This window comes from Neopsephotus bourkii, unplaced genomic scaffold, assembly GCF_033783945.1.
Source record: "Neopsephotus bourkii isolate Nb327-2 ecotype Australia unplaced genomic scaffold, CSIRO-AGI_Nbou_v1 NB_1445, whole genome shotgun sequence".
NCBI classification, from domain to species: Eukaryota; Metazoa; Chordata; class Aves; order Psittaciformes; family Psittacidae; genus Neopsephotus; species Neopsephotus bourkii.
This window is the reverse complement of record NW_026901922.1, coordinates 85,708-105,645: the sequence shown is the minus strand read 5'-3', so window position 1 is coordinate 105,645 and position 19,938 is coordinate 85,708. Positions and strand designations below refer to the sequence as shown.

Here is a 19,938-nt window from a genome sequence, read left to right as displayed (position 1 = left end):
CCAACACCGGGCTGAGGGTGATGCACTGATGGAGAGCCCCCGGCTCAGCATCACCGGCACAAGGCATGGACCACACTGCCCTGCAAAGCCTGGCTCCCCTCCATAGGCTCTCTCCATCCCCCTGAACCCCTTGAACACGCAGCTCTCACTGGAGCCCCCAATATGCTTCTGCTCAGTCCTGAAGCCCCATTTAGCAGTGGCTGTCTCTGCCTTGCCCTCCCATCAGCAGCGCAGAAATAGCTCCCCATGGGGCACCCCGTCCTTGGCAGGGGGAGCACTGAGAAGGGCACATCACACACCGAGTGCTTTGGCCGGTTTAAGGCAGCTCTTGAGGGCAGCATCAACCTTCACCCACAGCTCCAGCGGTGGAGTTTGCCCTAAATAAGCTTAAACTCTCCTTGGAGAGGAGCGTTACATCACACCCAGCACAGCGCATCCTTATCCTGCAGGATTCCAATGAGGGCTCGGGCTCGTTCCCTGCGAGCTGCCACTGCTGAGACACCCTAAAGGTGCCTTACCCTTAATGCAAAGGCTGCTCTGAGCACCCAAACACATCTCAAACACTTCCTAGGATGCTCCCAGTTAGCCAAGTGGGCTGATGGGTTCCACCAGGGTAACGGACACAGAGCTGAGGACCCCACTGCAACCACTGGGGATGCCCAGCAGGGCACCCAATAGGTGATACCCGGGAGTGGTTTTTACTGCTTCAGAGCTTCTGTTTTCCATGGAAACATTGCAAATTCAGGGTTAATGAAAGAGGTGTCAATAAATGGGCCGAAAGACCGAAGGCACTGAAATAAAGAGCACAGTCCATCAGTCAAAACTGATCCGCCGTGTCCATTATTCCCCTGCAAAGGGCCTGGATCAAACCACTTATCGCAAGCAGGGCCAGATTAATCTGCAAGCCACTTTGTTTGCTTTTGACTGGGTTGGCTCACTAATAAATGAGCCAATTTATTACATGTGACAGGCTTGTGGTACACCCCAAGGAGCTGGATTAGATGGGGATTTTCAGCCTCTCCAAACCACTGGGAAAGAGAAAAGGGGGGAACAACAAGCAATTCTCCTTCTGTAAATGCAGCCTGCAGTCGATGTGGCAACAGCCTAAAGGGACACAGATGTAGGGGAGCGTGGTGGGGAACAGGCCGGTGCGGGATGGTCCCACTGGGGTCACTGGAAGAAGCCAGCAAAGGCTTGGCAGACGATGGGCTCACTTGAGATGCATCCGAAGGCAAGCAGCCATTGGGAGCTGCAGGCTTGGTGCGGTGAGAGCAGGGATGGGAGAGCCTTTAACCTCAGGATGAAGAGGGGGATGCTGGATGCTGAACCCTTCCCAACATCCAAGCGAGTGAAGGATGCGGATGCGCAGCCTCATCCATGGTAAAGCCAACCCGGCACAAGGCCGCTTGTGAGAGCCCCGCATCTTTGATCCGCAGCAGGATGCAGCTCTTGTCCAAGGTGATCTCCCCCTATAGGAAAGCTCCCATCCTCTGGGCAAGCAGCTCGGGAAGGGAGCTCTTCCTACGCTCAGTGTGAGCAAGGCCAGCAAAGGCTTCACAGGATCCCCCAGGGAGCCAAACCTCACACGCAGGAGCCGCTGTTTGAGAGCCTCTGACACGAGCGCATCCCTGCAATGTCAACAGGGCTGCGGCAAGCAGCGGGGCGAGCGCTTCGGAAGCAGATGAAACGCAAGCAATCAAAGCCATTCCCTCCCTGCCAAAGAGATAAGGGGATGAGAGCCTGCTGGGAGCCCCGGTGCCAAGGTGGCGTGAGAACAGCTCGCCTGGCAAGCCCCGAGGTAGCGGGCTCGGTGCCCTGCCTGTGCTGACAGGTCAGGGCAGGAGCAGGCAGGCAGCAGCCTCCATTCATAGCCCGGCCATGGGAAAGGCACCCGGCTTCATGGGCACCATGGTGCCAATGGGGAGAGCCACTGGCCCTGAGCTGCGCATCCCGCAGGGCACAGCATCCTTGGGGCTCCCTCTTGGCGCTCCCCCTCCTGACTGAGGGCAGGTCATGGCCTTGCTCTGCTTTCCCCATCCAGAAAGGGGGCTCTGCCTTCATAGAGGAAGAAAGGAGAAGAAGGGGAAGAGGGAAAAGCATCCAAGGGGTCCGGGGCTCCCTCTTGGTGCTCCCCAGTAGGGACTGAGGGCAGGTCATGGCCTTGCTCTGCCTTCCCCATCCAGAAAGGGGGCTCTGCCTTCACAGAGGAAGAAAGGAGAAGAAGGGGAAGAGGGAAAAGCACCCAAGGGGTCCGGGGCTCCCTCTTGGTGCTCCCCAGTAGGGACTGAGGGCAGGTCATGGCCTTGCTCTGCTTTCCCCATCCAGAAAGGGGGCTCTTTTCACAGAGGAAGCAAGGAGAAGAAGGGGAAGAGGGAAAAGCACCCAAGGGGTCCGTTTCCCCTTCACCTGCCCCTATGGGTGGCTGCACAGGCACGCCATGCGTCAATCGGGACGCGTTTCTTCCAGCCAAGGAAGGCCTCTGAGTCCTCTCGCAGTAATTTTCCAGGGCTGCAGATTGACTGGAGCCAAGCAGCCCATCCCAGCCCCCCCATCCCTCCCACGGAGGGGACGGTTGCATCATTTTGCCTTAAGGAATAAATAACCCCAGTGCTGAACCAGAAACTGCTTTAGAGGAGACCTTTATGGCGAGTACAGCGGGAAGCAGGAGTCGAGGAGGACGAGAGGGGCAAACCCTGATGCAGTCAAACAAGGCACCAAGGGCAGCACAGCTTCCCTCCTCCACGTCCTTGCCCCAGCCAGAGCAGAGCCCCCATGCAGACCCCTGCCTTCCCCAATGACTCCTGTGCCCCATCTAACCCAGCTCTGCTCCCCACTTGCTTCCAGAGAGACCCATAGAGCACCCATAGAGCACCCATAGTGCCCATAGCATCCCATAGCACAACTACGAGCGGGCGCTGAGCATCCTGCGGGTGAGAGCACCCAGGGGTGCCCCATAGAGCTCCATAGCACCCATAGAGCTCTATAGCACCCATAGCATCCCATAGAGCTCTATAGCACCCATAGCATCCCATAGCACAGCTACGAGCAGGCGCTGAGCATCCTGCGGGTGAGAGCACCCAGGGGTGCCCCATAGAGCTCCATAGCACCCATAGAGCTCTATAGCACTCATAGCATCCCATAGAGCTCTATAGCACCCATAGCATCCCATAGCACAGCTACAAGCAGGGGCTGAGCATCCTGCGGGTGAGAGCACCCAGGGGTGCCCCATACAGCTCCATAGCACCCATAGAGCTCTATAGCACCCATAGTATCCCATAGAGCTCCATAGCACCCATAGCATTGAGCCCCGTCGAAGGTGGGAGCATTGCAGCAGGGCATCCAATGGTGAAACCAACAGAGCATCCTCATCCAAACACATCCAGGGCCCGCAGTGTGGCTTTCCCCAGGACTCCCATAGATATCCCCCTTCTCCATCACTGGAGGCTTGAGGAAGGGATGCAGCCGCTGCCCCATCCTCCACCTTCCTCATGTCCATCAGTTGGGATGGAACCCCCACCATTAACCCAGCGCTACCCCACTCCCAGGAGTGTTCTGTGATGATGGATCACAGCCCCATAAAGATAAAAGGAGGACAGCGAGATGGATGAGTGGTACCCACCCCCACCAAGGAGAGAAGCAGGAGCGGTTGATGCCGCCTGGAAGAAGCGTACAAGGAGGGGATGGATGAAGCAAACCCAAAGGAACACGAGGAGGAAAGGAAGGCATACATACATATATCGGGTGATTCATCCGAGCCATCCGGACAATCCTTTTCCCCGTCACAGCGCCAGCCCTTAGATATGCACGTTATCTGATCTTTGCATGCAAACTGTTTAGGGCTACATGTCTTCGGTGCTGGGTGAGAAAAGAAAGAACGAGAAGAGAGAAGATCAGTTTCTTCCCAAGGACAACTTGTATAGAAAAGAAAAAACCACCCCATAACATCAACATTAAAGGCTAAAGATGGCTTTTGGGTTGATTCCTTCCTAATGGCTCAGCAAAAGCTGGAGCCTGGCATCAGCTCCATCAAGCTGGCCCCTAAGGAAAGGAGAGAATTGAAAGCGGAGCATTAATTACACTGCGAGAAAACAGGACCCGGGCTCCACGATGCGCTACCCGATTTTAAAGCCCATTTAACTGGGATGAATTAGCCCCCGGGAGCCAAGGGAGGGTTGTTTTCTACGCTAGGCAGGGGAAGAAAGGGGGGAAAGCATCAGAAACCCCAAATGAGAGCAAATTAAAAAGTCCCATTTTTAAAGGATGCAAACGGCGCCAGCAGCGGGATGGGGGCTCCATCCATCCTTAACACGCACGCACACGTGGGCACTGTGGCTGGACCGGTGCTGCCAAGGCAGGGATGGTGACCCCGGCACCGTGGTCCTGCCGCATGCAGGAATACACCAAAGCCAGAGCAAAAACCAGCAGGAAAACCTAAAGCCCAGGGAGCAAAACAGGCGTGATCCCTGCGGATGGGAGCAGGGCTGGGAGGAGGCCCAGTGCCCTCATCCCATTGACAGAAGTGGTACCTCAAGGGAGCCGCAGTGAGGGCAGGAAAGGCAGTTCTTGGAAACCCAACAAAAGGCAACCATGGAGGGTTGTGTAAAGCAAAGGCAAACCCACACAGTTCCCTCAGCATTTATCTTGTGTCATCCCTGCCTCCTGCTAAACTCCAAGGGTCCATACAGAAAGAGGGGCTCTGCACGGGCCTCTCTGCAGCATCCCATGACCCTCAGCTTCCTGACAGGCAGAGAAGGTGCCAGGATCCCTCTCCAGCTCCTGCCATGGGAAGGAAACGCTGCACCAGGTCTGGGCAGCTTCTGTCCTGTCTGCCATAGGGATGCTGCTGAGGATGGGTAAAGCCCGGTCCCCACTCCAAATCCACTCCTAACGGGTGGGAGGATGCTCTCCCCCCTCCCACCCCATGGAACAACACTGCCTCTCCCTCAGCCCTGCCCGAGGGCTTTGTTTGATGTCACTCGCTTTGATTGAAGGGTCCCACCTCCCACAGCCCTCGCTTCCCTTCTGCCTCCCCAGCATCCGCAGCGTTGGAGCTGCTGCTTTGCGGGGAAGGCTCCACACCACGACAGGGAGCTCAGTGCAAGCAAGATGGAGACTGGACCTATCAAAATGGATGAAACAGCCCCGGTTAGGAGCAGGTGCCTCCAACACCCCCCCCACAACTCTTCTTGAGGGTGACTCGGAGACCAAACCTGTCCCCATCCTCCCACAGGAGGAGCCTGGGGACCAGCTCGGCTCCGCCGCCTCCTCTTCCCGCAGGAGCTCATCGCCCGCCTCCATCTCCCAGCCACAAGCGCACCGAACACGAGGCTCCTGAAGGAAACCACAGCAAAGAACCAGCCCCGCTGTGGGTTTCCTGCCCTCCCTTCATCCCCCCAGGTCTGCAGCAGCCCCGGAGTGACCCACGGCAGCCGCAGCCGCAGCACCGACCGCAGCCAGGAGCCGACAGCATCCATCGTCTGCCCCGCAATGAGCTCAGTCCCCAGCCTCCCAGCACCTCCTGCACCCCAAAGGGAGAGGGCAGACCCATAGGAAGAGGGCAAGTGGTCCCCAGCCTGCTGGGGAGGAGAAACCACAACCAGGACCTTGTGTTGCACTGGAGACAGTGATGCTCACAAGCAGGGAAGAGTGGTCCCTCTGGCAGGTTAAAGCCATTCCCCCTTGTCCTGTCCCTACATCCCTTGTCCTGTCCCTACATCCCTTGTCCTGTCCCTACATCCCTTGTCCTGTCCCTACATCCCTTGTCCAAAGCCTCTCTCCAGGTTTCTTGTAGCCCCTTAAGGCACTGGAGCTGCTCTAAGGTCTCCCCAGAGGGCTCAGGGGGGTTCTGGGCTCAAGCACACACTGAAGCCGGGTCATGGTAACCCCTATGTACCAGCACCTACACCTTGGGGAGCATCCCTATCCCCACGGATGCTCTTGGACCAGAGCAGAGCAGGTTCTCCTATGGTGGCAGCAGGAGCAGTGTGGGACCTTCTCCAATCACTGCAGCTCTGTCAGGCCGCACATCACAGCTTTCCTTAGGGAAAACCACCCGGAGGGCAACGCAGCCGTCCCCAACCCCAGCTCAAACCCCTCCACCATTCCCAAACACGACGACGCCTTCATCCAAGGCCTTGTGTTTCCTATTGCTGCCGTGGCTCCGTGCATGGGGAAGGATGGAGATCGCTTCCCCTTGGCTCCTTGGCAACCCCGCACGTTCAAATGGCCCCAGGGTAAGTGTGGGGATGGCATCGGTGCCAGGTGGGCAATCAGAGAAGGTGGCTCTGAATGCATCCCTCACACGGAGCCAGATCTGCTTCCCAAAGCCGGGCACCAGCAGAAGAGGCAGCGCAGAATAAAGGTGCCTTCATGCAGCGCACAATGGGCAGCTCAGAGCAGGGCCAGGGCAGCTGCAGGAGCCATCCCACATCCCTCGTTGGCAGCCGGAGCAGAGATCCCTGCTTGGAAGCAATTCAAAGGGGGAAGAAGGGGGGAAACTGTCCTTAAAAACGGCTCTTTGGGTCCAAGGAAGGGGATCCTTGTTCATCCCGCAGCATGGGGACCGGGCGCCTGGCCCTGCATCCCGGGCGGAGGGATGGGGGGGGGGAAAGGGCTGTTAAACACACCAAAACCCGTTTCATTGAGCCCAAAGCAAGAATGGAACAACCCCATTCCACCGACCCGCTGCGGGAGGCTGCTGAGCAGGGTCTTCCCCTCGAGGCTGCCTTCAGGACAGCACAAAAACCTCGATGAACTGGAAGCAAAGGCCACGAGCACGAACGAGCTCCATCCCCGTCCGTTCCTCTTCAGCCCAACTCCTCCCCTCCGCAGGAGGAGGTGGCCAGCAAAGGAAACAGCCTGGCCATAAATAGGGGCTGGAATGAGGGTGATTTGCAAACCAGATGTTCTGGAGCAGGGGGGGAAAGGCGAAAGCAAGAGAGGGAGCGAAATGAATCCACTCCACATCCCTCCCAGGTCTCCATCCCCTGCTTCGCCCTCCTTTCCATGCTCCCACACCCCATCTCCTGCAGTGGGGAGCCTGCCAGAGCACACACCTCCTGCACCCTGCACCCAGAGCCACCGGCCCACCCGGTACGATGGACCCGGAATGGTACCCACAGCATCACCGAGCATCACTCAGCTCCCAGTGCCGCTATGACCTGATCTCATCTGCTCCCACTTTGGGCTGGTTTCTGGCCTTTCCCCAGGGAAATGACCCATCACCCAGCTGAACATCACATCCTCCTCGTTGTCCCTCCCTATGGGCTCAGCCCTCAAGACATCACTTGGTTGGTGCTGTAGCACCCAACACAAAGCTCAGAGTCACCCTTTCATCCTTCTCCCCCGCATCACCCATCCTTGGGCCTTGAATTTCAGGGGTAAACCCCACCATTGATGCCTCTTCCATGCTTTTCACCCCCAATTTCCCAGAGTTTCTCCAGGAAAGGATAAAGCAGGAGGCGCTCGCACCCCTCGGCTCTTCCCTGCTCCAGGGGCTTGGTGCAGGAGCCATGAGGCCGATGCTAAAAGCCCAAATCCCTGCAGAATTCCAGCTTTGGGTTCAAGATAGGGCAATAGAAACACTTCAACCACCCGATCCTAAAGCCCAAGGCACATTTTTCCAATGGGGAAGGCGAACGGGAGGTTGCTCCGCTCCATCCCGCGTTTCCATGCAGGATCTCTGAACAGCACAGATGCATATTTGCAATTCCTCCACCCGGCCCCTTCCAAGGGGAAGATTCAAACCAGATCCATCCCAGCGGCTCCATCCCAGCGCCGCTTCCATGAATGACGTTGCTGTGCGCTCCCGGCCATTCCCGACGGAGAAGCCGCAGGTATGCACGGAGGGGCCCGTCCCATTGCTAAGTAAATATTGACTTTCAAATGCATTCCCCCCCTCTTTTCCTTTCAATTCTTCTCCTACTGCATGGAAATCCTGCGGGATCAAGCTCTATAAACACAAAAGGGAGATGATTTGGGGAGGAAGAGCAGCGTTCCAACGGCAGCACAACGCTGAGCCTAGGAAAGGCTCTGGTTGGAATACGCAGCTCCTTTGCTGATGATGCTAAGCAGTTCTTCCCTGTGAGGATGCTGGGACACTGGAATGGGTTGAATGGAGAAGCTGCCCCATCCCTGGCAGTGCTCAAGGCCGGGTTGGATGGGGCTTGGAGCAAGCTGCTCCAGTGGAAGGTGTCCCTGCCGGGGGCAGGGGATGGGAACTGGATGAGCTTTAAGGCCTTTTCATCCCAAACCATTCCATGATTTCCAATGTAAGCCATTCCATGATTTCTCCTGACTGCAGCATCTGCCATCGCTGCCTCCCAAAAAGAGGGAAGGGAAGATTGGGGTTGGGGGGAAGGACAATGGATGGGAGAACATTGCCCCTAAGGGCAGATGGAAGATGGAGGCTGCCCTAGGAGCATCCAGGAGGAAGGGGAATAACATCCCATTGTGGCTCCCAAGGGCTGCTTTCACCCCACAGCCCTGCCATCACCTGGCTTCAGACAGATCCAGGGGGGAAGAGGATGGAAATGGGAGCACGGATCAGGAAATCTGGATGCGATGGGAGGAGGAATGTGCTTCCCCCCCCTCTGCCCAGCTCCTTCCCTCCCCATCCCCAGATGAGATGCATTGAAAACAAGGGGAGGGGGGGGAAGAGAGAAATCATTTGCATCTTAAACCTAATTCAGAATCCCCCTCATCCCCCTCCTGCTCCAGCCCCACAGAGGGGTCCATGGAAGAATGAGCTGGAAAATGGCAGGAGATGGAACCAGATGAAACGAATCCAGTAACAGAGCTTGATGGGGCGGGGAGGGGATGGGATGGGATGGGAGGGCAGAAGGGGCCGGCTCCAGCCACGCACTGGAGGCTGTTTGGAGGCAGATCCGTGCGGGTTTGCTTCCTTTCTCTTGGTTTTTTTTCTTGCAGCTTATCTGCAATTTAAATGAAAAAGGAGGGGATAAAATAAAAGGGAAGAAAAAGGAATTTGCAGCCAAGAGAAAGGGGCTTTGGATGGGCTGCAGCCGCCCTGGAAGGCAGCCACCCGAGCCAAGGGGATGCTCTGGTTCCACACCCCCACCACCACCACTCACCCCACCAGGGCTGACCCAAACCAAATACCTGCTTTATCCCCTTGGTTTATAGTAGGGATGCTAAGTGGGATGTTTCCACCCTGGGCAGCCGGGAACTCAAAGAGAAGAGCGTGTTCTGCACTGGAGGCAGTTATTTATGGCTTGTGGCTAAGGCTGATAACGCTTCCTCCAGAGACCTGCCTGCATTGTGCAATAAAGCAATTGCACACTATAGATTAATAGGCATTTCATCTGGGCAGCTGAAATCAAGGGGCAGAACGCTGCTGCTGGAGCTCAGCACAGGAACCCAGTGCTCCACGCAGTCTTTACTGGGGACAGGAGGGTGCTGGTGCTTCCCCCTGCCCGGACCGGGCAGCAGCTCGCCAAGGCTTTCAAAGGGCTGGAGCCAGGCCAAACCCATTGGCCTTAATTCATCAGTCAACTCAATTTCGCTGGCTTCGCAAATAAGGACTTTGTCTGAGATGGGGAAAGGGAGCAGAGCAGCTATTGTGGCCCCGGGAGCGGGCAGAAAGGGCCCTTTGAGAGGACACTCTGCCGGAATAAAAGTCACTTTCATCCCAGAATAATTAGCATGCTCTGAGTACACTAATTATTCCGGCATAAAGGGACTCTTATTCCCGAGCAGCGCAGGGAGATGCTCTGGATTCTGGTCCACCTGCACGTGGGAACGCGGCATCACCGGGGTGAGGAGGATGTGGAGATGCAGCTCCATCTCCAGCCACCAGGTCCTCTGTGGGGAGCATCCCCCAGGGCTGGGGAGGACACGGAGCCCCCCACTATAAGGTCTCCCCATGACAAAACAGTGCTGTGGCCCATACAGGGCTTCTGGCCATCCTGGTCCCCAGAGCAAACCTGAGCATCCCTGCCATGGCATGGCAAAATGTCCCATCTAAGTGGTACAGATGCTGGCAGAGGAATCCGTACGGATGTGTCTGGTTAGATGCTGCATCCCGGATGCTACCCTACCCCTTGGCATCTCCATCAGTGATGGAGCGCTCGCCTGCAGCAGCCTGGATGCTCTAAGGTGGTTCCTGTGGGTCAAGGATCCTGGTTTGGCTGGTTTGACCTTCTGCAAGTTGCAGAAGAAGCAGCTTTAAGGCTTTATATATAGATCTATAGGTATATAGGTATATAGATATCTATGGGCCTGGTGGGGTTTGAGGGACGATGGCACTGGAGCAGCTGCAGAGGAGAAGCCCAAGCTGGGGAGTGAGCACAGCGCAGGGCTCCAAATCCACTCTTCCGCAGGGAAACCACGCTCCAGGCCACAAGGGGAGACGCTGAGTGAACCCATCTGGAAGGGCCGGGGGCTGCGGCAGGAAGCGAGGCACCGACCCAGGGATGCTGCTCCGGCTCGGGGCCAATGGCGCAAGCAGGGGATAGGGGATGGGTCCCACGGTGTGGGTGCTTCAGGTGACTTTTAGGACAGGGGGAGAACGCTTCCATCCTTGGAAGTGAAGCGGGAAGCACCAAGTGGGAAAGGCAAAGGCCAACTGAGCCCGCAGTGACTGCCCCGGTGCCCCGCAGCATCCGGAGCGGGAAGTATTAAACCCAAGTGCTTCCTTTCCCAAACAATAAAAGGCACTGGGACACGCACGGGACCAAACCCTTCCCAGCCCTCTCCCAGCTCCTCTCCCCACACTGGGCTGTGCAGAGGGACAAGGTCCAGCACCCCAGGGAGGATGGGACCACCGCAAGCACCATGGGGATGCTGCGCCCCCCTCCCTCTGTTGGGCATCATCAGCTGGAGCTGCTTTCCCAGCCACAAACTGGACAGGGATGGGTGAAGAGCATCAGTGTTGGCAGCTGGGGATGGGGAGCACAAGGCACACGCTGGACCCATGCAATCAGCAGGCCAGTGTGGTGCCTGTAAAGCAGAGAGGGACGGTCACAGCTGAGCATCCGCATTAACGATGATCTCAAAGGTCTTTTCCAACCTGGCTCACGCTATGATCCTATGATCCCTTTAGGCCACGCCATTCAAATTCCAAGCACAGCACCAACACAACAGCACAGCCACAGGATGCCGGCGCTTTGTGCTGCGGCAGCACCAAGAGGCAGAGCAAGGGGACCCCAGCGGGGGCTCAGCCCCCCATAGAACCCAATGCAGCATCGCAGGGAGACGCTGGGCTCTCCATCAGCCACAAAGAGCCGCTGCGTGCATCCAGGGCCCGGTCCCCGCGCGCAGCCGGCTGCAGAACAAAGAGCTGCACCGGATGAAGTAAATGGAGGAGGCTGATGTGTTCCAAAGCAGATTCCAACGTCCCTTTGCCCGGCAGCAAACACAGAACCCAGGCACCCCCAGCAAGGCCATGGCAGGGGAGCAGCGGCGGTGGCAGCGGTGCAGCTCGCAAAGCCTGCACCAGGATTGCATCCTCCTCGGTTACAATGGCCAAGGGATGGACACCAGAGCCCCGAGGGCAGCGCCAAGCCGAAAGCACCGATTAATCCCCTTGCCCCCCGTTATTTACCAAGCAAACCCCGCTCGTGGTCACCCTGCCATCAGCAGCTCACCAGGATGCGGGGCTCAGCGCCACGGTGTCCTTTGGAGAAACAGCATCTTGCAAGAGTTCCATTGAAGATGCAACTTCCAACTCAATCAGACCCCCCCATCACCACCAAAGCATCTCCAGTTCCCACTGATGCCCCAGGCCACACGCTGTGGACACTGCAGATGAACCGAGGCTGCTCTTCCCATCCCTCCCCTCCATGGCACAGTGAGCACGGTCCCACCGGAGGAGCTGCCAGCGAGGTCATTATCCACCATCCCGGTTGCCAACCCCACCAGCCCTTTGCTTCACGCAGCGCTGGGACCGTCTGGGATCCTGCAGAGCATCTGCATGACTGCAGCTCCAGCCTGCTCCGTTCCCCTGGCTAAGAAAGGACATGGGGAGTCTATATTTAGCCTCAGAAATGGCTGGAGTGCGTTGGGGAAAGCAACCTCACACAACAGAATAAGAACCAGCAAACCAGTCCCGAGGCCCACCCAGTGCTTTTCCTCCTTAAAATAAGAAGCAGAGAGAGTGAAGAAAACAAGAAGTTGGAGCCAAACGAGCAAACACTGAGAACATTTGCTGCTGGGCGCTGCTGGCCAAGGGACGGGGAATGGAAAGGACGGGGAAGTCAACAGCAAAACCTGGTCTGTAAATAGCTTGAGTCTGGCTCGCAACGGGGAGGGAAACGCATCCCATCGACAAGCCTTGAGGATGGAGCCGCCGCACTGATGGGGAGCGGTGGCCGTGGGTCAGCTGGGGACGTCCCATGGGGCAGAGCAAGGGGTCGATGCGTGGGGCTGGCACAAGGAAGGTGCCTGCTGGGGATGCGGGAACTGAAACCGTGGCAGGGCCTGGAAGAGGAACCTCCTGCCCCAATCCCACCCGCTGGTGCTGAGTCAGCAGGAGCACGGCCCAGCCCTGCCCGCACACCCCACAGTGTCCTGCGGCCTCAGAACCCCCCCTCCATGTGCTCCCTCCCAGGGCAAAGGGCCCTTGCAGAGGCACGTGCTCCCTGCGCTGCTTGGAGGGGCCCCTGCTGAACGCCCCCCCATAGGGAGCACAGCATCCCCCCCTGCCTCCTGTACAGAGCAGCGAAACTGCCCCACTGTGGGCACCCATCCCTATGGGAAGGCCCCTGGAGCAGGGAGCAGCGGGAGCACACAGCAGAAAGCCAGCACAGAGCCCTGCATCCCTCTAGGAACGGTAGTGATGCTCCTGATGAGGGCAAAGGGCTCCTCACCCTGCCCCATCCTCAGCCACCCTCCCCAATGGAGGATACTGCCCACAGCAAGGGATGCTGCTGACGCCGGCTCCCCCCACAGCATCCCAGGTGGGGAAGGAGAGGGGCTGAGCTCCACCTGCCCATGACAATGGGAGGATGGGGGTTTCCCTCCCACCTCGAAGCTGTTCTGGGGTCCCCACCTCGCCATTGGGTTACGCAGCCTTGCAAGGAGATGGGAATGCCTCGTGCACAGAACGGAGCCAGCAGGCAGCCGGCACCGGGCACCTCACACAGGCTCACAGTGAGGAGGAACCGGAATCAGATCCTTTGCAAGAGCCAGGATTAGGGAGGACCAGGGTGGGTTTTGCTCAACACCACAGAAGCAGCATCAGGAGCTGGAGCAGCCCCCGCTCCTGAGGAGCACACGGAACCACATGGAACCATGAGGAGACACCGACAGCCAAGGGGGACGTGTGCCACAGCTGCTCCCACCTCCACACCACCCACCAGGGCTTTGGAAGCAGCAGGAAGGCAGAAAGCAACGCCTCGGTTTCACCCCAAAGCAGGCACGGCTGCCAGGGATGCTCCAGCACTGCCCCATCCATCAGCACACGCCATGGGGCAGGGGCAGCATCCACAGCACAGCATCTCCCATGCAGGGGCAGGCTCCTGCGAGCCCCAGGATGCTCCACACAGGGCCAGTGGGTACCCTCCTGTCCCCACCATTGCATTGGAAGTGCTGCACCGCAGCACCGCAGCCCTTAACTGCCATGCCAGGAGCGAGGCAAGCCCTGCCTGCCCTCACCCGTGGCCCCATGGCTGCGTGGGGCAGCTCCGTCCCACTGGAAAGCAGACAGGAGCCATGCACCAGTGCCCTTTGTCCCACTGGAACGGATTCTCCGCTATCCCCCAAGCTGGACTTTGCCTCCTGCAGCCAAAGCCAGGATCAACTGAAGAGGTCCAGAGCTGCAAACAGGGGCAGTGCTTGTCTCTAGGCACGGATGGGGACTCTGCACCCCACTGCCGGCTGCATCGGGGCAGCACCGGCTCCATCACTGCCCCCAGCCTCAAGCAGGGGAGCAGAGCCCAGCCAGGACCACTGGAGCCAAGGTGCCACCCTCTGTACCCCCGCCAGCTGCAAGAGCCCCCCCTCCATCCCCACCTCTCCAAGGAGCCCTCATCCTGCTGGGCTGCCCCATGGAGCGAGCAGCTCCTCGCCCCCAGTGTCACCCCCAAAGGCAGGGCAGCCTGGCGCTGGGAGGTGGGGGGGCTCTGCATTGGGTTTCACCCCACTCCAGCTCCTGGGGTGGAGAAGGGGCCAGAGGAACTTCCTTCCCGCACATCATCCTTCTGCAGCCTGTTTCCAAAGGCAACGCAGCTTATGCAATGAGCGATGCCCGTCCCTCCCGCCCCCGTGGACTTGGGAATCTGCCGGCAGCTCCCAGCCACCATCCAGTGAGGATGAGGCCTATGGGCATGGGGATCCTGGGGAGCGGGCTGGGAGCAGGGAAGCAGCAGCTCAGCGGTTCCCCATCCCCATCCCCATCCCCATCGGGTCAATCAACCTCTGCTCCCTGCAAGGGACATCAGGGAAGCACCCGGACCTCCGGTGGGGAGAGGAGGGATGGAAGCCGCAGGCTCCAGGCTCCCGCAGCCCCAGACAGTAATGTGGGGCAGGGATGTGGCGCTTGCCCAAGCCTCCTCCTCCTCCTCCATCCCGCTAACCTGGGGACGGGGCAAGCGCTGCCACCACCCCAAACACCAGCAGCTTCACTGCAAGGTGGGCGAAGAAAGGGCACAGAAAACCCATTCCCCCCCTCCATAAATAACCCTCACATGAACCAACTGCTCCAGTCCCCTGGGGGAAGCCATCAGCGGAAAGCGCCAGCTCAGAACCCCCCATTCCCCTGCTTTGAAAGGGAAAAGCAGGCTCCAGCCCCGTGGCTTGAGGCATCGCAGGAACTTCTCCATGGCCGGCTCCCGGCGCGTTCGGCTGCCAGCTCCCAAACGCGCTCCGGCTGCCAAGAGCGGCCCCTCACCGGCTCAGAGCCCTGGGCCGCGGGGCTGAGGAGCCCCGAGCTCCTCCGAGGATTCACTGAATCCATCAAGAAGCGCCGGGAACGCGAGACGTGCGCAGCCTGGAAAGAAAGCGGCTGGCGGGGGGCCGGCCCGGGCCGACGGACGGGGGGGACAGCCCCAGCGCTGGGTAAACACTGAGCCCAGCGGCACCGCGCTGGCCACGGCCGAGCCCCGCAGCCCCGGCTGCGGCAGGAGAAGCGGCCCCAGTTATGCAAGGAGCGTGGGGCGAGGCCAGGCTGCCCCGGGGAGCTGGGGGGGACCCCTCGTTAAGGGGACCCCCGCGTTAAGGAGACGCCGAGCTCCAACTTTCCTGCTTGGATGGAGGGGGGGGAAACTTTGGCTTCCCGAGGAAAAGGGGGCGTCGGGCGGGTGGGACCCCCCGAAACGGTTGGGAGCGGCCGCAGGGGGCCTGGGGGGCGCGGGGAAGGGCGGCCCGTCCCGGTGCTCCCCCCCCTCACCGCCCGGTGCCCTCCGCGGCGCAGCGGGGCCGTGCAGCGCCCGCTCTGCTTTGTCACGGCGGCGCCCCCCGACCCGAGCGCCGCGGCCCCGCCGGCTCCCGACAGCGGCCGCGGGGCCGCGCAGCTGCGGCGCTCCGGGTCCGTTCCCGTTCTCCCCCCCCCCACCCCGCTCCTCCAAGCAGCACCAGCCCCGCTCCCCAGCGCGGGGCCCGGGCCCGCACTCACCTTCGAGGGCGCGGGCGGCGGGCGCGGCCAGCAGGGCCAGCAGGCACCCGGCGAGGGGCAGCAGCGGCCCCATTGCCGGCGGCTCGGCGGCGGCTCGGCGGCTCCTCACGCCGTGCTGCCCGCGGGGCGGCGCGTCCCGGGCCCGCGCACCGACATCCGCGGAGGGAGGGGGCGCGGGGCGGGGGCGGGCGGGGGAGGGACGGGACGGGGCGGGCCGGGATGGGACGGGGCGGGCGGAACCTCGGCACCCTCCGGACCCTCCGGGCTGGGCGGCGGCGGCGGCGGCGGAGGAGGAGGGGGGCGAGGGGAGGGAAAGGGAAAGGGGAGGGGGGGGCGGAGGGGATGGATGGATGGATGGATGGGTGGATGGATGGATGGAGAGCGCGCGCCGCCGAGCCCGCCTGACGTCACCGGGCGCGCGCCGCCGCCGCCGCCGTGCGCGCTCCCGTTGGGGAGCGAGGAGGGGGTGAGAGTGAGGGGGGTCCTACGCGGCGGCCGCGCGGTGCGCATGCGTACGGGGTACCGGGACTGTGTCCGTGTCCGTCCCCCCCCCCCTCGACCCGGTGCGGGCAGGGGCACGGCCCGGTGCGGGCTCGGTACAAGCGCGGTGCGGTGCGGGCTGCGGTACCCATGCGTGGGGCCCGGGCATGGAGATGCCGCCCCCAAGCCCGGGGCGGAGGCGCCGCTGCGGAGCAAGCACAGGACGGAGAACAAACGGTGCCCGGGACGGGGGAGCCTCGGACCCGGTTCCCCCGCGCCCACCGGGCAGCCCCGGGGGATCCTGTGCACGGGGTCGTCCGTGCGAGCCCCCCGCCCCCATCCCGATCCCCCCCCATCCCTTCCCCTCGGTGGGTCCCCGTGGGCCGGCTCCGTTTTATCACCCCAGACACCCCCTCATCACCACGGGGATGATGTCAGAGCCGGAGCCCTGACGTCAGAGCCGGAGCCGTGACATCATTCATCTGCCCCAGCATCCCGCCACGCCGCTGCCTGCACGGGGCTGAGGCCGGGTGCTGACGGCGGGGGGGGGGGGTGCAGTCTGCACCCCCCCGAGTGATGTCACTTGTTAAAACAATGACGTCACCCGCCCGCCCCTCCCCGGTGTTCTGGCAGAAGCTGCTGCACCAGATGTTTGGGAGGAAGATCCAGATGTTCTGGGAAGCCGCCCCTGCAGAAGGGCTGGGGGGGGGGGGGATGTCCCGGGGGCGGTGGCGGAGGAGGTGGGGGGGGGGGAGCCGAAGCGCTGCTCGGTCCCGTCCCCTCACGGGGGCCCCCGGAGGTTGCGCAAGCCCCGCTGAGTGGAGACGACCGGATTCCTCCCTCGGGTGGCCCCCGGCCAGAGCCCCCCCTTTCCCGCAGGATGCGGCCCCGAACCGGGAGCTGGGGGGGGGGGGGGGGAGACCCCGACCGCCCCCCCCCCAGGATACCCGGGGCAGGACGGTGGGGGCAGCACCCGGTGCGAAGGGGGGGGGCAGTGGATACGGCGCCGCGTCGATGCCTGTAACGGCGACGAGCACCGAGGGGTCACCGGCGTGAAGAGCGATGGGGACAACGCGGGGAAGCGACCCCAGGGCTTCGGATCGCGGGGGTCCGGCTGCGGCCCTGCCCCGGCACCGGCAGCCCCCGCCCCGGTGGCACCGGCGGTGCGGCAGCGCTCCCTGGCGGCCCCGCCGTGGCCTTACCCAGTGCTGCCCCCTCCGCTCGGATGAGGGGGGTCGGAGCAGCCCCAAGAGCACCCCGCGGTGGGCAATGGGCCCGTCCGGACCCAACGTGGGTATCCCCGTGCGGGGACCCCGTTCCCATCCATCCTCGGGCGGGCACAGGAGGGGGCACAGGGACCGGCTGCGGGGGTGCGGGAGCGGGGTGCGTGGGTACCAGCAACGGGGCAGATGCGGGGCTGTGGCACCGGGGGGGGTGCGGGGCTCGGTCAGGGCTCTGCAGCGGCCGCGGGTGCCGGTGTCGGGGCCGTTCCATTGCCGGTGCCCCCCCCCTCGCACGCACCCGCCGCCCGCGCGTCTCCTCCCCCTTCCTGGTGCTCGGCGCTTTCCGCCGGAGCGGGGCAGCCGCGGGACCCGGCCCGGCCGCGCCCGCCGCCGCCATGGAGTGAGGGGAGCGCGGCCCGGCCCGGCCGCCCCCCACGACCGGCGGCTCCCGCCAGGTAACGGCGCCGCGGGCGGGATGGGGCCCCGGGACCGGGACCGGGACCGGCACCGGCGGCGGGGCCGAGGCCTCCGTGGGGGACCCGTTCCGGGGTGGGGGGGGGGCGCCCGTCACGGCACCGGGGGCTGCCCGCGGGGCACTGCCCGGTGTCACTGCGGCGTTTTGGGGTGCGATGGGGAAGGGGCTCCCGGTCTGCAAGCGCCAGGGCTGGGCTTGGGCCGGCGTCGGGGCGCCCTCTGGGCACCCTAAGAAGAGCTTCCACAGGCGGGGAGCGTCCGGTTGAGGCAGCCCCTGCGGGGTCCACAGCGTCCTCCCTGCAGCGCCATCACCGGGGTCCCACCGGCCAGGACCGTGGTGCCCCCCCTCCTCCTCCCCAGCATCGTGGGGAAGCCGAGGCCTGGTGAGGGGCAGTGAGGTCTCTCAGGCTGCATCCCTATGGAGGCAAAGGTGGAGCAGAGCCCAGGTGTCCTGAGTGTGGGGAACGGCAAAACCTCGGAGCATCTGACCCGGGAAAAGCCCCGGGGAAATCTCTGCTCCGTGCCCGGGAGGATGAGGAGGGTGCAGAGGGATGCCCGGCACTGGGGCTGGGGCATGGCCAAGGGCAGGGGGGAGCCGGCCAGGAGTGGGGTCCCTCCCGGTCCGCAAGGGTAAGGGCTGCATTCTGCTGCGAGGAGGTGCCTGTGCTTAATGAGTAGCAGCAGTGAGGGCGATGGCAGCGCTGGCCTCTACGATGGAGACTTGTTTTCCCCATGAGTAAGCAGAAAGCCCCTTCTCGGGGCTCGGGGGTCCCTGATCCCCCCCTCCTGCACCCCGGCTCCTCCAGCAGCGCTGCCGAGGAGGCCGAGCGGCCCCTGGGGTAGAGGAGGAAGCGAAAGCGGCTGCGCCGGGGTGGTTCGGGCAGGGGGAGCGGGCACGGGGCGCACCCCAGGGCCGTATCCTGCCGCGGGGTTTCCCCGGGAGGCAGCTCCCTCCCCGAGCACGTGTCCCATTGGGGGCCCCAATGTGGCTTCCCCGGCCCCATCATCTCCGTGCTGCTCCATCAGGTCTGGTCACTCGCTGCCATGGGAGCCTCTGCTCTCGAGTGCCACCTTGGGTGCATGAGCCCTGTGGGAGTGCGTCTGCAGGGGTTGGGGTAGGTGCGTGGTTGCCCTGAGGTCTGGAGCTCCGTCCCCTGGTTCCTTCTCCAGAGCGCTGTGGAGGTGCTGATGCAGCAAACGCTGCGTGGCCTCATCCTGTGGCGGTGCTGGGTCCGGGCAGGGAACCGCTCTTCTGCAGAAAGAGCAGAGGAGGAAAACATGGAAATGAGGAGAGGGAGAAAACAGGGCACGGCTGAGCCGAAGGAGCCGCTCTGATGGATGCCAGGAGGGGACGGGCCTGTCCCCACCCTTGGAGCTCCGTCGAGCCCTTGTCCCCTGGGTTGGAAGGGAGCTGGGAACCGGGGGAGGAGGAGCACAGCACCTCCTGCAGCCTCTGAGCGTATTCAGGCATGCCCAGCTTTAGATTACAGGTTAGCGCTTCCCAGGCAGCAGCGGCTTCCTCCCAAGCAGAAATACAGGTTTGAATCCGTACTCAGATAAGAGGGGAGGATGGGGACTGCATCCCTGCAGCACCAGGGGCCGCTTCTCCCCTCCCGCTTCCCCTGCGAGCTCCCCGATGCCAGGGCCGGAACGAGGGCAGCCCCGGCGCGGTTCTTGCGCGCTCCGGGCGACGCTGCCCCAGTGACGCCGGTTTCCTTCCCCTCGGCCGGCTCCTCAGAGCCTCCCCGGCGGCTCCACCTCCGCCGCCGCCGCCGTGACGTGAGGCGGCTCCCGGTTGCGGTGCGGGCACGGGAAGCCAAAGCTCGGGGTCCCGGAGCCATCCCGGAGGCGTCCGAGCCGCAGGATCCGGCCTCAACCCAAGGGGAAGCGGCAGCGAGGTGCGTCCGAACGCAACGCAAAGACCCCCCCGTTTCCTCCCGTGCTGGGCCCTACGAGCGGGGCGGTGGGAGGGAGAGGATGGAGCCGGTTGGAAGAGGCACGGAGCGGGGCACAGGGAGGGATTCTCGGAGCCGCGGAGCCGCCCGCCCCCAGCGCTGGAATTCCCTGCGGAGTTTCCCATGCAGCGAGCGCCTCATTCCAGGCCTCTTCGTGCTTTCCATGGCCCCGCAGATCATGGGGGGCGGCTGGGGAACGGTTTGGGGGAGCAGCAGAGCAGCCGCACGCTCTCCC

The 19,938-nt window shown here is 62.3% G+C and overlaps 1 protein-coding gene across 1 annotated transcript in view; it reads right to left on the bottom strand.

Annotated features, from left to right (window-relative positions):
- Positions 1 to 15,863, bottom strand: part of LRP1 (LDL receptor related protein 1) — a 68,345-nt gene extending 52,482 nt beyond the window's left edge. The window contains exons 1-2 of the mRNA XM_061368717.1: positions 15,572 to 15,863; positions 3,733 to 3,855 (exon numbers count right to left, since the gene is read on the bottom strand). Coding sequence (XP_061224701.1) covers positions 3,733 to 3,855; positions 15,572 to 15,644 — 196 coding nt within the window. The 5' untranslated portion in view covers positions 15,645 to 15,863. The remainder of the gene's footprint in view (positions 1 to 3,732; positions 3,856 to 15,571) is intronic.
- Positions 15,864 to 19,938: the final 4,075 nt, after the last annotated feature.